This window comes from Phaethon aethereus (assembly GCF_964289735.1).
Source record: "Phaethon aethereus genome assembly, chromosome: 1".
Taxonomy (NCBI): Eukaryota; Metazoa; Chordata; class Aves; order Phaethontiformes; family Phaethontidae; genus Phaethon; species Phaethon aethereus.
Window position 1 is genome coordinate 96,081,733 of NC_138575.1, and position 17,385 is coordinate 96,099,117.

At 41.9% G+C, this 17,385-nt stretch overlaps 1 protein-coding gene across 1 annotated transcript in view; it reads right to left on the reverse strand.

The window, feature by feature from the left end:
- IMPG2 (interphotoreceptor matrix proteoglycan 2) overlaps window positions 1-17,385 on the reverse strand; it is a gene marked incomplete at its 3' end in the record, with an annotated part of 63,275 nt that overhangs the window by 18,087 nt on the left and 27,803 nt on the right. The window contains exons 5-8 of the mRNA XM_082014419.1: window positions 9,570-9,616; window positions 8,987-9,078; window positions 4,378-4,539; window positions 1,356-1,414 (exon numbers count right to left, since the gene is read on the reverse strand). Coding sequence (XP_081870545.1) covers window positions 1,356-1,414; window positions 4,378-4,539; window positions 8,987-9,078; window positions 9,570-9,616 — 360 coding nt within the window. The remainder of the gene's footprint in view (window positions 1-1,355; window positions 1,415-4,377; window positions 4,540-8,986; window positions 9,079-9,569; window positions 9,617-17,385) is intronic.

The window sequence follows — 17,385 nt, forward strand, 5'->3', positions numbered from 1 at the left end:
CGCTATAATTTCCTTTAAGTCTTCTATCTTTAACAAATTTGCTTTGGTATCCTACAGGGCACACAAATTTGAAAAAGCATACAGCAATAGTGTTATAAGTTGCACAGTTACGCTGCTATATAACAAACTGTTCTGCTTTAAAATGAGCAGAGATACTTCCTATTGATCACAAGGAATCAGCAGAGGAGAGCCATCTCAACTAACTGCAAATAATGCAGTTAAATTGCCGACAGTACCAAGAGAATCAAGGCTCACTAATTCTACCTAGACGTTTAGTTTACAAACACTTTTTTTGTCATGCACAGCAGAGCACAGAGCTCTGGCATTCTGCCAGAAATATCAACCTTTTCTTTGTCTTCTCAAATGAATCAAGAGCTTGCAAATGTATTAGACTGCAAATACCGAGATGGAAAGTTTTGCTACCTCCCAGGCTGGAAACTGAATGCAGTCTAGGGTTCCAACCATAAAACCTTTCTCACTATAGCTGCTTTGCTACCTGCTTGTATTCTAGCTAGAATATTCCAGCCAATAAATTCTAAGAAACACAGCTTACAAAGTCTCAGACAAAACACAATTCAGATTAACTCATGAACAGCCTCACTAGATTCTGAAAGTTATATCCAGTCCATTCAAGAAAAATCATAATTTGTGATCCATGTACCCCAATACTCAGACATTGGATGTTTGATGCATAATACACAGGATCCCCTTTTTCCCCAAATTAACTTAAAACGTCACTCCGAAGCAGAAAATTATTGGAAGAAACTAGTCTTTTAAAAAAATATTTCTAAGAATAGAGAGAGTTAAAAAATTGCATGTAATTTTTCAAACTGTTCACCCATCTTTGCTTTGATCAAAGGGAGAAAGACCTTTACATATCTCAAACACCAATCTTTATAGTCATACCAAGCTAACATTAAGAAGTTGAAAAAAATTTAAATACACCACATTTTTCCAAAAAGGCTTCTGTGTTCTTTCTTGTTTAACACTAGGACATGTCAACAGTACTGAAGAAGTATCAGATACTAATTTTAAATTAGAAAAGACCTCTTTTAATTTTAGGACAGAATCTTGAATAAGAATGCCTTGTCTTAAAATTAAGGCAAGCATATCATGTGAGAGTCTCTGGTAGATGCCAGGAGCTAAACAGAGATGATTACATTTACATACGGTTCTGTATTTCTATTTCAATCTCTGTATATAGAGGTTCCAAATATGAAAGCACTGTCCTTTGCTTACTAGATCCTAGGAACTCCCATGCACATACCCAACATTGTTGCAAGAGTGGTGCTAGCACATCGCACCATCATACATGATCAGTTTCAATCACCATGTATGCATCGGTATCTTTTTACCTGTAATCCAGGATATGGATGCTTTTGTATCCAGGTAGTCCTTCAAATACACTTTTGATCTATTTTGAGGGGAAAACAAAAAAATTAACACAGATTTCCTCCACCCTGCTCATTTAGCAAAAAATCAGGAAGTTTTTTCAACATTTTCTAAAAATGTATCTGAGCCATTCAATAGGAGAAAAATGGTTGAATGTTCTCTCTCTTTATAGAAGAGGAGTTTTGGTGACATTGTTTCATTATTAGAAAAGGAAAAGAAAAAGCATGAGCTTTTCTTTTTGCTGCTGAAAAAGAAAGCTTTTCTTTCTCTCATACAGTGTTCTCCAAGAACTGTATAGAAATGTTCAAAGGGGTGGAAATACAAACAGGCTCTGCAGAGATCTGCACTGCCCATAGCAGACTACATTCTTTCTCTTATTTATGCAGCACGAACCCTTCTCTGCCCAAAAGGTTTCCATTACTTCCCAAACCTCTTTAGATTAAAAAGAATTCAGGAAAATGCTTTGGACCTTAACAACTTAACATGAGGAGCAGCGGCTGCCATTGGACTCTAAGAGGTGCCCGTTCCTAAGAGGCGCTAATGCATTGCATAGTACAAAACGTGGCTCATCTCTACTGCCCTAAACATACAAAGGGCTCGGGAGTGATTGGCAGTGCTACTCAAAAAAGACGACTGGAGGCAGCAAAATGGCAGAACATCCAGGCCTAATTCAATAGTCAACTGTATTACATGAGTCAAAAACAAGAAATTGAATATTGCAAGTTCATGCTGGTTTGGGGTTGTTTTTTTTCCTCCCAGTAGATTGTTGCCAGTTGAGGATTACTTTTTACTCCTCAAATTCCTCTTCCCCTGCCCAATCTCCCTATTTTTAAACTGTCTCTGGTGAGACTTAAACAATCGAAGTGCTGCCGACTTCCTTTTTTTTCAAGAGTCTCTTTATCCAAGCACAGAGAAAACCAGGCAAGGGATCAAAGGAGTGGAACATCCATATGCCAGGTGGACTCTGTCCCATCTGACATTTCTTCCACACACACACTATGGCATTGCTACTTGGCCACACAACTAGGAAAATTAAGATGTCTAGCCTACGCTAGCAACTTGTGACAGTTGTGGTGATGCTTTTTGGCGACAGTGAAGAGTACATCTCTTTCCCACCTGGCCCAGGATCTGGCACAGGATTGGCCCCAGTAAAAGGGATTCAACAGAGAACCCCATGTGACTAAGAAGGAAGCAAAGCTAGAGAAAAGATAATCCGCACGATGTGCTGCTGTATGGCACTCTAGATTCCTCTCCCAAGAGAAAGACAAGACAAACTCCCTGCCCCAAGAAAATGATGGTAATAAAATTACCATAGTTATAAACAAAATTAAAAAATTTAAAAAAAATTGGAAACAATAGGGAGAGGAAAGTTAGGAGACAGCAGTACAATTGTATTTTAAATATGCATTTGTATATTGGCAGGCCAGCAACTTTGTAGCATACAAATTAAAACATTACCTTTTCATTAAAATTAAATTAACCTGAAAACAAGTCTTAATAAATCATGCATATATAAATATATACATATACACATATGTATATGCACATATGTATTTTTAATTTGAAGTTGGTGCCTAACAGACTAAACCATTGTTCATTCCCACTGACTCCAGTGGGATCTCAGCGTGTGTTTAAGGACTTTTCTGAGGCTGGAGGGTTTTAACATGTGCTCACGTGCACTTCTGGGCATACATGAGGAGCAAGAGTTGTCTTGGCAGCCTCGATTTCAGAGAGCATCTCACTGCAGTGCACAATGATTCATTCAAAGAAATGTTGCTCCTGAGCAGAAATAATGAACGAATTCTGTTATTTCAACTTCTTTTGACTTCTCTACCTATATACCTTTTGACTTCTATACCTCTGTATAGACAGATTCTCTAGACTGATGCTGGAATTTCTTCTACAGTCCAAAATCTGGACACCATGTAATTTTTGAGATATCCTATATCCCTTTTCAGTGCTCAGCTTCTGTAGGAGACCCACAGCGTGACCACACAGATGCCCATAGATGCTGACGGACCTGTATGCCTTTTGCTTGCACTCCATGTTAATGCTGTGCGGTCCTTGAATTCCTCAAGCTGCCTTCCAGTACTGCCTCAGCACAGGCTGATAGCTCTGAACTGCACTGAATTCGTGTCCTGCCATTTGAGAGTGCAGGCAGGGTGGTTTGCCGAGACCTTCAAGTTACCTTTTTCACCCCCGTTTCAAACCAACTACATTATGGAAGAATTCAAACCGGACAACGAGATTAGAAAGCACTGGAATAAACTCCAGGCAGACTGGTCACTAGAGAGCTGTTAAATGTATCTTTAAGGTTTTAAAGTCCTAAAACTTTAAGAACTAATGAAGTTGCATCAACAGGCAAACAAGAATCTTGTCACTTCTGTATGAGTTTAAAAGCAGTAACACTGACAGGGAAAGGTACTGAAAAATTCTGAAAGGATGGTAAGGCCAAAGTTAGCCCTGGCAGAAATAGGTCTTTAAAAGGACTAAAATGAGTGGAAATGTTTTTTATTTATTAATAACTTCTGGCTTAGTTTCTTTTGCTAACAAGTAAATTAATGAAATATGGAAAGAAGAGAGAGTAGTCCCTCAGAAAGGTCCTGTTTAGAGTATGTCCCCATTCAGGGGTTCAGCATAATTTTCTGATCCTCCCAAAAGGACACTTCTACCTCTTTTGCCTGCAAAATTGATAGCAGACTATTTCATGAGAAACACAAGAAGGAACCTAGAGAATTGGTCTTTGGCAACTGGTATGCTACACACAATGCATGGCACTCCACTACTTCACAAAGGGCAGCATGTCAACAAAACAGAGCATTCTCATAGTGAGTGAATATTTTCCAGCCCTGCCTCAGGCAACAAAAGCCCTGAGCTGGTTCTGCAGAGCCCATGAGAAACAGGCAGTCCTAACACAGGTGCTATGTGCTACTAGCGATTTGCAGGGTCAGCAAAAAGAAAAAGGAAGTCGGGGAAAGCAATTACCTGAGAAATGAATTGTTCAGAGAGCAGTTGATGCTTCACAGCAGTTGGATCACTCAGCTCCTCACTGTACTTTTCACCAGTAATCAAAATGCTGAACTCAATCATCTGCTCAGCTACAGGTCTCACTAGCTTCTCATCCTGCTTCTTTATCTCATTATTGATCTGGAAGGGAAAGAAGAGGGGAGAAAGCAAGAGGTAATTTAATGCCTTTTTTTTTAGTTTTGCCCTTTGTTTTTTCCCAAGAAATAAATCCTCGTTACTCAGCACAGACCAGATTCCTACCTACCCTGGATTTACTCCATACAAAAAGCAACCCTAGATATGCATGTGTACATATGGTCTGCCATCTGTCAACAGCACACTACATTCCTAAGCTTGGATCCAAACATCTTTCTTCTGTGGGACAGAAACCCCTCCAGCTGCTGCAGACCTGAAGGTTTCTCTGCCTTGTGACAGGGCAGAAAACCTGAGCCCTCTCCATAAATGCTGTATGGACAGGAACACCTCGGGGCACTGTTGGTGGGCCACACTGATGGTCATGGATATACTTAATGACATGTGAAAACCGTACTCCAAAGCGCAGCATGCTTACTTGAGCCATCAGCATACCTGTTTGCCTTGCACTATAATGGGGTTCTTATGAAGCCTCAGGGACAGAGGAGGCAGCTATATGAAGCTATCTGCTAAGCAAGAACAGTTTTTGAGAATTCTTGTATTGCAGGTAATTTTATTTTCCATTTGCACATCTTTACCCTAGTGCAAGGTCATCTAGTTGACCTCAGCTACAAACAGAAATCCTGTTGTGTGGGATGTTCATGAGGCAATTTGAAGTGTAACTATGGATACACCAACAGCTCAATTGAGCCCAGTCAGCAATACGCCAGTTTACACAGAATTTATTCATTTATCACAAGGCTCCTACTTACTATTCCACCTGGAAGACAAGTTACCTTTGCCAAGTTCTACATTCAGAACAGCACCATGTGTTGTTCAGCCTCAATAAGTGAAGGATTCTCCCAGATATACAGTGGGCATTGGGAGATCTGCAGGGACCTCTCCTGAGCTAAAGTGGTGGGCTTCAACTGGTACGTTTGCAGTTGCCCAAGGAGCGCCACAGCAGTGGCTGTGCAATGCATCAGGGAAGCACATAGCTATCATGGCTGCCATGGGCAGCAGGGAATTCCAAGTTTGAATCTAATTTCAATTAGAGCAACACAGGAAGAACACTTTCTGCTTAGTTTCCTAGTATTTTACCACCAGCATACTATTCCTTGTGGTATACTGAAAGACATGAGAAAAAATTGGTTTTATTCTAAAACAAAAAATTGGGATTTGTGGGGGAGAGGAGGGAAGGCTGGCTTATGTTAAGCTGGCTGGCTTAACTTTAGCCAAATAGCTTTGGTTATTTACATGCAGCTGTTGCTTCTTCCCCATTAAAAAAGGAGAGAGCGCCATCAAAACAGACCTTTTCAGCAAAACTGGAGCCTGTGTTATATATAGTGCAGGAAATGGAAGAACTTTTCTCCAGAAAGCTTAGCTGCCACCAGTGAGCAACTTAGACATTGTTTAGGGACCCTCTAAAATTTGTAGTTAAATTCTCTGCCTCTCCCCATCCCTTTTTGACTAGATGACTTTGCTAAGGAGCAGAATGACTGGTATGCTACTTAAAGCCAGTTGGCATGCGAGAGATACATACTTAGCAGGCATATATGTGCTCCTATGACACGGCTGTTTGCAACTCCATGTAGTTTGAATCATTTATCAGTCCCCCCAAACCAACAGTCCAGTCAACATATGAGGGCAGAAGATAAGCTTTACTCAGTCTTGGTCTTCTAATTCACAATGCATTTTGGCTGCACAGAGCAATGATGAGGTGTGATGTAACTGTATAAAGTGAAAACACTGTAGGAGCAGCAATCTAATTCTGGTTTCTTTCTGATTTACTGAGTGGTCCTACTCTCTGCTCAGGCAGAAGTACTTCAGGCAGTTCTGTTTCAGAAAAGAATAATGGTGTACATGGGACCAAAGCGCAAGTGTTCTTGGTACCTAATATAAAGTCAGACCCTGGACTTGAGTCAGAAGCTGTCTGCCTGTTTCATATTCAGTATTTATTCTTGGAAGCACAATATCAGAGCTCCATAGTCAGCCCTGAAAGCTCTAGAAGAAAGTATAGTTTGGCCTGGCTTTGTTTCATGGCTGTACTAAGTTACAGAACAGTGCACAGTTAAACTCTGTACTATAAAACAGCTTCTACTTACATGCAGCATGTGCAACTTTGTAAGCTTCTCAGTAAATCCAGTGAGAGTTTCAACTTTGTGAGAAAACAAAAGCCATCTGATTCATACCACTGGTTTACAAAATTTTCTTCAGTGCTGTAGGCTCACAAATACTGCAGCTGGAATCTAAAGTCTGGGGTTAAATTTTAATCCAGAGGAGCTGTTTCCTAGAAGCAAATACTTCCCTGGGACCTATGTGGTGGTCAGCACTTCTGAAAGCCAGATTACTTTTACAGAAACATTTTAAGTACTTGATACAGGCTTCCCTGTGTTTCGTTTTGTTTCAATATCAAGGTAAGGTTGACTGTAAGATGATAAATAAAAGTTCATCTATGTGAGCAGAGGGAAAAGGAGCAGAGAATCGGAAGACTCTTCAAGGCTATCCAGGCCATCCCTCTGCTGTCCTACACAATTGTACCACACGGACCCATGAAACACTACTACAGTAATTTAAGGTGTATCGTGTTTCCACAGGAATAATAATGCCCTGCATTCTCCTTGGAGCTCTCAAAAGGCCTAGGCATTTGCTGTCTCGTCCTACATCACTAGCAAAATCCTCATCTGACAGCTCAGCTCATCCGTTCTCTCTCACTGTGGGGAAGTGGCATTGCAAAGCCTCTGCAAATGAAAAAATGCCTACCCAGGAAATTATTTTAAAACTTTCTAAAGTTTATGTCCTGTTTCATGTAAAGTTCATGTACTGAGAGAGCTGGCAGAGGAGCTTGCCAAGCCACTCTCCATCATTTGTCAGCAGCCCTGGTTAACAGGGGAGGTCCCAGAAGACTGGAGGCTTGTCAGTGTGACGCCCATCTATAAGAAAGGCCGGAAGGAAGATCCTGGGAAATACAGACCTGTCAGCCTGACCTCCGTACCGGGGAATATCATGGAGTGGTTCGTCTTGAGAATGCTCACAGGGCATCTGCAGGACAACCAAGCGATCAGGCCCAGCCAGCATCGGTTCATGAAAGGCAGGTCCTGCTTGACCAACCTGATCTCCTTTTATGACCAGGTGACCCACCTAGTGGATGAGGGAAAGGCTGTGGATGTTATCTACCTGGACTTTAGTAAAGCCTTTGACAGCATCTCCCACAGCATTCTCCTGGAGAAACTGGCGGCTCGTGGCTTAGACAGGTTTACTCTTCACTGGGTAAAGAACTGGCTGGATGGCCAAGCCCAGAGTTGTGGTGAATGGTGTTAAATCCGGCTGGCAGCCGGTCACAAGCGGTGTTCCCCAGGGCTAAGTTCTGGGGCCGGTCTTGTTCAATATCTTTATCGATGATCTGGATGAGGGGATCGAGTGCTCCCTCAGTAAGTTTGCAGGTGACACCAAGCTGGGTGGGACTGTTGATCTGCTGGAGGGTAGGAAGGCTCTGCAGAGGGATCTGGACAGGCTGGATCGATGGGCAGAGGTCAACTGTATGAGGTTTAATAAGGCCAAGTGCAGGGTCCTGCACTTTGGCCACAACAACCCCATGCAACGCTACAGGCTTGGGGAGGAATGGCTGGAGAGCTGCCCAGCGGAAAGGGACCTGGGGGTGCTGGTTGACAGCCGGCTGAACGTGAGCCAGCAGTGTGCCCAGGTGGGCAAGAAGGCCAACAGCGTCCTGGCCTGTATCAGAAATAGTGTGGCCAGCAGGAGTAGGGATGTGATTGTGCCCCTGTACTCGGCACTGGTGAGGCCGCACCTCAAATGCTGTGTTCAGTTTTGGGCCCCTCACTACAAGAAGGGCACTGAGGTGCTTGAGCATGTCCAAAGAAGGGCAACAAAGCTGCTGAGGGGTCTGGAGCACAAGTCTTATGAGGAGCGGTTGAGGGAACTGGGGTTGTTCAGTCTGGAGAAGAGGAGGCTTAGGGGAGACCTTATCGCTCTCTACAACTACCTGAAAGGGGGTTGTGGCGACGAGTGTGTTGGTCTCTTCTCCCAAGTAACTAGTGATAGGACGAGAGGAAATGGCCTCAAGTTGCACCAGAGGAGGTTTAGATTGGACAGTAGGAAAAATTTCTTCACCGAGAGGGTGGTCAATTATTGGAACAGGCTGCCCAGGGAGGTGGTGGAGTCACCATCTCCGGAAGTATTCAAAAAACGTGTGGATGTGGCGCTTCAGGACATGGTTTAGGGGACACGGTGGCACTGGATTAATGGTTGGACTTGATGATCTTGAAGGTCCTTTCCAACCTTAGTGATTCTGTGATTCTGTTTTTATGAAATCTTAATTCGTTTTAACACACTATGCTAACACCACCTTTAAGTACAAGGAAATGCAAAGGACTGCAAACAATATTATTTAGGAAAGGGAACAGAATGCTGAACCAAGTGAAAAAAATACACTCACAGCAGTGTCTGCATCTTCGATCTCATGGATGGTACCACCTGCAGGACTCTCAACAGAGATCTCATGAGGGGCAGGAACATTGGCAGCTGCATCTGAGTTTGAAAGAGAGCAGTATTATTTTGGTTTGGGGTTTTTTTTGGTTTGTTGGGTTGGGTTTTTTTTATACCCATGTACGTGTAGATACACACGAAGCAGTTCAGCAAGCATAAACCAGCAGTAAAATTTGATTCCTATTACCATTATCATGACAGAAACAACACAGGAAACACCTGAAGAGCCTGAGGAAAAGTATCAAATACACTAATCAGAATAAAATGCTAATGTTGTGTCTAAGCAGATGTATTTTTGGGAACATGAAGTTAACTGCAGGAAAAAGTGCACAGAACTAACTTCTCAAGTAGGATTTTTATGATTCATACAATAACAAAATAATGTCAGCATATAACATGATCTCCAGATCACAAACAACATTATTTGAGATGCAAAAATTCACAGCTGTTTCTCAAATTCCAAACACCATTGAATTTCTCAATTTTCTAGTAATTCTGAAATCAGCCTTGACAGGATTTCGATGAAAACTGACCTCTCAGTGTGGTAACATCAGCATCCGAAGCTGGAGTTGGAGTCCCACTACTGTTAAATAAAAATAAAATCAGAAATTGAAGTTGGAAATGGTGAGATACTTTTTGATTTATCTGTGATTCTGCTGCCACACCAAAAAGCATGTGTGCAGAAAAAATTTGTCATGGTACTACTTTGCTGATAACTTCATAAAAATTAGTCTTTGCAACATTTCAGTTATCTTTTGCAACTTAGATATTGGGTCACTTGCATCACACAATACATCATGTGCCCTCCTTACATTCCAACTGACTTGGAGTCCCAGCCAAAAATACATTTTGCCTTCTAGCAGTTCCATAAAGGAAGCAAATGCAAAGACCAGAGGTAAAACACAAAGATAACCTGTAATATTCTATAAAATGATCAGTTTTTAAAATACTCTCCAGTGTACTAAAACATCATAACTACTGGAATCACTGGAATAAGGTAGGTTTTTCTCATCATGACTTTTACTCTGCTTATTTGGAAATCTTCAAAGCATCAGTTTCCAAATCCAGTTACTGCATTCATACACACATAAAGCAACTCTAGCTCAAATGTGAAAAAGAAGAACATTTCAGATAAACATCGACGAAGATTGTCAGCCTGAAGAAAAATCAACAGCTTTGACATGGTTTTTACGGTAAACCCAAGCTCCTTTGGGGCCAATTCTGTAAGCCTGAGCAATCATCAAGTTACCAACAGCGAAAGACATGGTCTGACAGAAAGAAGTCTTTCCTGAATGAAGAAAAAATTTTTTCCATGTTTGTCGTACTTTTAATATATACAGCCCAATCTGTAAGATTGGAAGTTTAAGTGCTGGACAGAAACTGAACTTCAGACTTTAGAAAATCATTGAAGTTCACTGCATTGAGATATTTCTCTCACTTCTAAATGAACTCCTTTTTTATTGGTGGTTATACTTGTGCCATAAAATAAGGATTGCAGCAAGGAGTCTTCACTGTAATATATGCAAGCGCTGATACTATGTGAGCCATGGTTCCTAACCTTGACAGGTTTGACTTTTGATTCACATACTAGATGACTGGTCTTGCAGTCTGTCCTCAAGCAAAACTCCAGTCAAAGTTGATGAATATTTGGCTCCTTCAGGATGCTTAATCAGTCTCTGTATCACACTAAAAATCAAAGGCTTCCACCACCAGCCAGAAAAACAGATCCAAAGCTACATACTGAAGATACCAGGGCACAAGCGTGTGATCAAACATGAGATAGTCTCACCAAGTTCGTGTCTCAAACTCTTTCTCCCCCTGCATCTCACAGACACGTAACACTTGCTAATAAGCAGACCTGAAGACAAACCTGATGAATTGTCTATTTAAATCAAGAATCTTTTCACCCATCCTTTCTCAGGAGGCACAGTTAGTCCTGTGCATAATAAGTAAAATATAGTAAGTTTAGGGAATGTTAAACTGACAGGGTGCGATCTACATAACAACTATAAAATATTAACGAAAAATAAAATAATCTCCAGATGAACAAAGCAGAAAATACTTATTCAAGAGTTTAAACAGAACCTTCATATATTTTCTTGAACAACTGAAGCTGATGAGCTATATGCAAGCTTTGAAATGTACAGTTATTTGTGTCTGCTTCCATCTCGTGGACACTGATACCTGTTTTCAACAAGCGTAGTATGAGGTAACTCTGCCAATTCTTTGACAACCTCAGTAAATCTTGGAATGATTTCCAAGACTGGAAAGCTAAATTTTACTAGCAAGTATAATTAAGACAAGATATCCTCTCTCATCCTCTCTGCCATTGCCATCACATGTATAAAGAGTCACAAGTAACTCATTCAAAAATATCAACATCTTTCTGCTAAAAAAACAAAAAACCACAAAAATACCACATTAAAAGGATTTAGATTTTCTTAAGAATGCTGGTTATATTTTAGAGGGATATACTTTCCTTACTTGTTTGTCATTTTAGGACTGAAATAAAAACTATTGATTAATTATTAATTGGCCAGATGAAATATTTTCCAATTAAATTCACTTAACTCCAAGCATGCATTACTCTTATCAATTTCAATAGACATTAGATTACATCTGTACCTGAGTCTCACCAAATTACAGTATCAGTAAATAAAGCATTTTAATGCATTGTGTTTAATGATGGTATGTTCAGAAGCAAATATGATTCTACTTTTCAGGAGAGGTGAAACAATCTGGAATTTGACTCACTACAAAATGTTTAGTGTAACTAAGGTCAGAATAAAAACAAAAGCAAAGTGGTTTGCAGTGAAACAACTCTGCTGCAGGATTTGTAACCCCTTCTGTTCAGCTGAAGTGCTCAAACCCATATATAAACATTAGCTAAGCCTTTTTCAACCCCCTTTTCTTAAGAAGGGGGCAGCAGGAAATGTGATTTGGTTTGGTAGAATAATTTAGGCTCTCAGCTCAACCTGAGACATGGGATTCGATCCAGCTGCCCACAGCTGGTGCCCAGTAGACTTCAAGGGGCCTCCAGGCACTCCTGACCTCCAGTTGTTGCCCACGTATCCTGCCAGCCTTCTGCAGATGTGTACTGTAACTTAGGGTGTCTCAAAAGGACCTAAAAGGCTATCTGACCAACTGAATTGTGGCCCAAATTTTGTGGTGGGTTAGCCTTGGCTAAGGGCCAAATGCCCACCCAGCCACGCTCTCACTCCTCCTTCTCGATGAGATATGGGAGAAAATAAGATGAAAAAGTTCATGGGCTGAGATAAAGACAGGAAGATTGCTCACCAATTACCTCCAGGGGCAAAAAAATTAATTTATTGCATATAAATGGGGGTTTGGGTAGTGAGAAACAAATATTAAAACACCACATTTCCTCACCACTTTCCCAGGCTCAGCTTCACTCCTGACTCCTGTACCTGGTGTGGGCTCTGCAGGGGCACCACTTCCTTCAGGAAATGTCTACTACTTGCTCCAGCATGAGTCCTCCACAGCCTGCAGAGAATTCCTGCTCCGCCACGGAGTCCCTCCTCCTCCTTCGCCTTGGACCTCGCTGTTCCCTATGCTGCCATTTCCTATTCTTTTGGTTCCCTCCTCTTCCCCCTGTGCACTGCTTTTGCCCCTTCTGAAATGTGTTTTCCCTGAGGTGCCACCAGCTCGGCTGTGGGGCTGAGCAGCACCCGGCAGCAGGGCCGTTGGAGGCGGCTGGAACCGGCTGTGTCCGGCTCGGGGCCGCCCTGCGGCCCCCCCGCCAGACCCTGGGCGCCCGCACCCGGTCCTGCAAGATCAATTTTAACTAAGTTGCTTGAGTTTTTAAAGGAAAAATCCTCAAAGCAGGCAAGGATAAACAAGGAGAACGCTATGGTATGGTATAAATCTCGTTTTCGGAAGAGGAGCAGTGTGCAAATAGAAAAGCCTAAAATCAGGTTTCTAGAGTAGAGCACTACTTCTAGATTGGATTACCAGCTAGGGACGTATCAAAATAAAATTCTCCAATTTTTCAAAGGTCCCAGAGCACTCTCACCGCCACTGCCTCAAGCCAGCGGCAGGTCTCCACACAACAGGGCGCTTTGGTTAGCTACGGTAACTTTGGCGCCGGGCTAGCCACGTGGTGGCAACCACAGACCACACTGGGGCAACCGTGAGAGTGCTGAAAAGCAAGGTGAAAATAAGGTCGCTGTCATTTACACCGTAGCAAACCCATCACCTGAAGTGGCAACAGGCCATGCTCTTTGTCAAGGCCAGGTAATATGTTTTTACTGGCACAGAGGGGCTTTTAATTACAAGCTTCCGTGAGCTAACCGATTTCCTGACAAAACTCTGTCTCACAGCTGGCTGAACACTAGAAGACAAGGGTTTAAATAACACCTAGTAAAACCCTAATCAATCTAAACCAAGCAAGACCAGTCAAGTACCAAATGTGGTCAAATTAACAGTTACCATTTTTTTCAGGAGGATAAAAATACTGTTTCACCAAACTGTGCTATAACCAACCTCACTTTATGCACAACATTGTTTTTTCATTGCTTTACCAGAACAGCGAGGTTTGCTGTCTTTCTGTATCCATTTCTTTTTGCTATCTACTTCCCGTTAACATTTAAGTTTTTCAAACACCCGCTTTATTAATCTCCTAAAAAAGCAGCAATAGTACTAGGTATCTCTAAGGAAGCCACTCAAAACACACATGACAATGCATATACTGATTTGACTGATCACGCTGCTCTTCAAGGTAAACACAGATTCAAATTCCCCTTCAGTTGCACCATTTAAAATACTGGGGATTTCCCCCCCCCCAGGATTAATCCAGGGCCCAGGCTTTATTTTTAACTATACCTACACGAGCGAGCCACTCCAGGTGGAGGGACTATATTCCAGCAAGAGCTTATTGTGAATTTGAGACTTATACATATGAAATGTAATTTCTATTGTCCTACCTGCATGAGTGATGCTCTGGACCACCTTGGCTGAGCAGTAAGCAAAATATAAAAACATACACATATGTATGGAGAGGCAGGAAGGAATATGCACCAGGAGATGTCTAAGCAGCAGAACAAACAACACTGCACCGTGTTTCCTTGGCAGAAACAACTGGTTTCAGATCACGCAGCTCTGTTAGACACCTGGATCCAGGCAGGTGTAAGACAGGACCCATAAGGGCCTCAGAAGTTGATCTGAAGCAAAGAGTGCTTATGGACAGCCTATATGTACTAATACAGCAAACACTGCTCACAAATACAGCCTACATACATTCCCCTTTTCCAAACCCCGTGGTAAGTACTTCTGTGTGACATCAGTCACGTCAAGAGAAGACTCAATAGGTTCCAGTCCACCAAACCACAGTGTCCCATTGACTCATAAGCAACTGTAGAGCCTAAACAAGTTCCTTATGTGCAGCCATACTGTGTTATTAAGGAGAAATACCACTCTGGATCTGTCAAATGGGGCATCTGTGATACCATTTCAATCCTCCATGAAATTTTATAAGAGTATTAGTAACATTTTTCTCTTCGTTACTCCTCAAGGTTTAACACAAACTCAACTCTGTGGTTGAAGAAGGTAACATCTTCAGGTTCGTACTACATGTTCTGGACATCCATCAGTTTGTTTATCAATTTGAATATCCTAAAGTCTAATTTGCTATGTCAAGCATTTGTTTTTCTTAAACATTATTATTTCAATGCTCATATTGTGCAAAGAAGGGAAAAATAATTTTATGATTTGATTTTCTTCTTTTTAAATATTTCAATCACATTCTTAAACTAAGTATGTGATTTCAGAATTACGCTTATCCAAGTACAGAATGCAAGACTGAGCCTTGTATTCAGATTCTTTTCCTTTTAAATTGTACTTGCGTTTATCTTAATTTTCATTTAGGCAGTTCTTTAGTATTGACCTCTTTTGGTTTTAATTAAAGCAGGACAAACCTTTCATATTTGTTACCTGACAGTAGGGAGCACAAAAGAAAAGACACAACTGAAGAGGAGCAGTGTGGAACTCTTCACATGGCGTGAAGCTTTGCAGATGCTCAAAAATTTCTGAAATGAGCAATATCTTTGCCAAGTCCACATGCAGACAGTAAACGAGCTTGGGTATGTTTCTACTTCACTGCAGGCAGAACCACTGAACTGTTGAAATAATACCAGCACGGAAGACACACCCTTCTTTCATGAAGCACATTCAGATAAAAGGTATAAAATTTGAGTTGATACATCATCAGTCATTGCTGCCACCACTAACGAAATACGGATCCTAAATTTGCCAATGTATTTCAAAGCAGAGAACAGGGACAGAACAAAGGAGGTCCAGACATGATTTATTGTGACTAATTTCAGCGAGTCCAGAAACGGCAAGCACCACTCAGAAAGGACACATGCTTCTATTTATTTAATTTGACATTAATAGCCACTTCTGAAGAAGTGAAAAAGTAGTGCATTATATGAATCCCTTTCAACTATCCCATAGTCCTTATCTTTTCTTCAGTATGTTATTGTTGTTAGAGCATTCAAGCAAGGATATGACATAAAAGCTATGGTTTTCTACTGCAGCAACTTTGTGCTACTCCTTTGCCTTCAGTTGGTTCTGGAAATCTGGCTTTTAACACCCCAGGAATTAGACAGAACAGCTGTCCTGTTGTCATGAGACATACTCCAAAATTAAGAGAGCAAAATTCGTTATGCAAAGTCCCAATGGCCTACTGAACAAAGCAATCATTAAAAGTCTTTAGCTGATGTAGTGCTCTCACACTTCCATCTGGGGCAAAACTCCACCATGTCCACTGGGCTGATCTATAGAAATCTGGATTATGTCCCATATTGTGCTGGTTTTGTCTGGGATAGAGTTAATTTTCTTCATGGTAGTTATTATGGGGCTGCGTTTTGGATTTGTGCTGAAAACAGTGCTGATAACACAGCGATGTTTTAGTTACTGCTGAGCAGTGCTTACACAGCATCAAGGCCTCTTCTGCTTCTCACACCACCCCACCAGTGAGGAGCCTGGGGTGCACGAGAAGTTGGGAGGGGACACAGCTGGGACAGCTGACCCCAGCTGACCAAAGGGATATGCCATACCATATGACATCATGCTCAGCATATAAAGCTGAGGAAGAAGGAGGAAGCGGGAGACAGGCAGAGTTACGGCGTTTGTCTTCCCAAGTAACCATTCCGTGTGATGGAGCCCTGTTTTCCGGGAGATGGCTGAACACCCGCCTGCTGATGGGCATTGGTGAATGAATTCCTTGTTTTGCTCTGCTTCCGCAGGTGGCTTTTGCTCAACCCATGAGTTTTCTCACTTTTTACTCTTCTGATTCTCTCCCCCATCCCACCTGGGGGAGTGAGCAAGTGGCTGCGTGGTGCTCAGTTGCTGGCTTGGGGTTAAACCACAACACATATATTACTTTTCCTTTGAGGTTTTCTCCTCAGTGGTACTTAGTTTAATCCCTCCATTCCTTAAAACGCCAGGCTAGCTAAGCATTTAACCTGTGTGAACGCATGCACTAGCCTTACAGGAACAAACTTTCATCCTGCTGTTACGCAACTCAGTAATGCCGGATTGTGAGTTATTCTGGGAAGTAAATTACACAAGTACAAGCTACCTTTCTGGAGGCTACACTAAAACTATCCTAGCATTTAACTAGCTGAAACCAGCTTTTTTCCAGCTAGATACAGACACAGTATTGACATCTAGGTAGGATTATGAGATGTATTAAGTGATTTAAATCACAGCTTCAGTTCTACAGCCGTTTATAACTTTCAGAACAATTGTGCTTTAATCTAGAAAGGCAGTGTAGTTAAAATAACCAACAGATATCCAGGGTCTGTCTTCTGCTCCAGATCAGCCTCAAATTAAGAAAACAGACTCCCAATTGTTTCACAGAAAACACAGATTGGTCAAAGCTCATAAAAAGTAGTTCTTTGTGACTGGGCTATGCTCCAGAAAACAAACCTACTGCAAGAATTTCTATGTTCTTATCAGTGGTAAACAGACCAAGAAATACACCTAGTGCTACGCCTCCCAGCGCAATGGCCGCTTCCGCACAGTCATCAGCGAAGCTGGAGTTCCCCAGAGGAGAAGTCAGATCACCTGTACTGGGTTTGCTGCAAGGTTTTGAGCAGTGGGGGCTGCAGGGGTGGCTTCTGTAAGAAATTGCTAGAAAGAAGCTTCCCCAATGTCTGATAGAGCCAACTCCAGCCGGCTCCAAGCCCGCGTGGCCACGGCCGCGAGCCCATCAGTGATGGTGGCAGCACCTCTGGGGTGACAGAGTTAAGAAGGACGGGAAAAACCTGCACAACAGAAATTGCAGTGGGAGAGGAGTGAGAATATGAGAGCACAACATCCCACTGG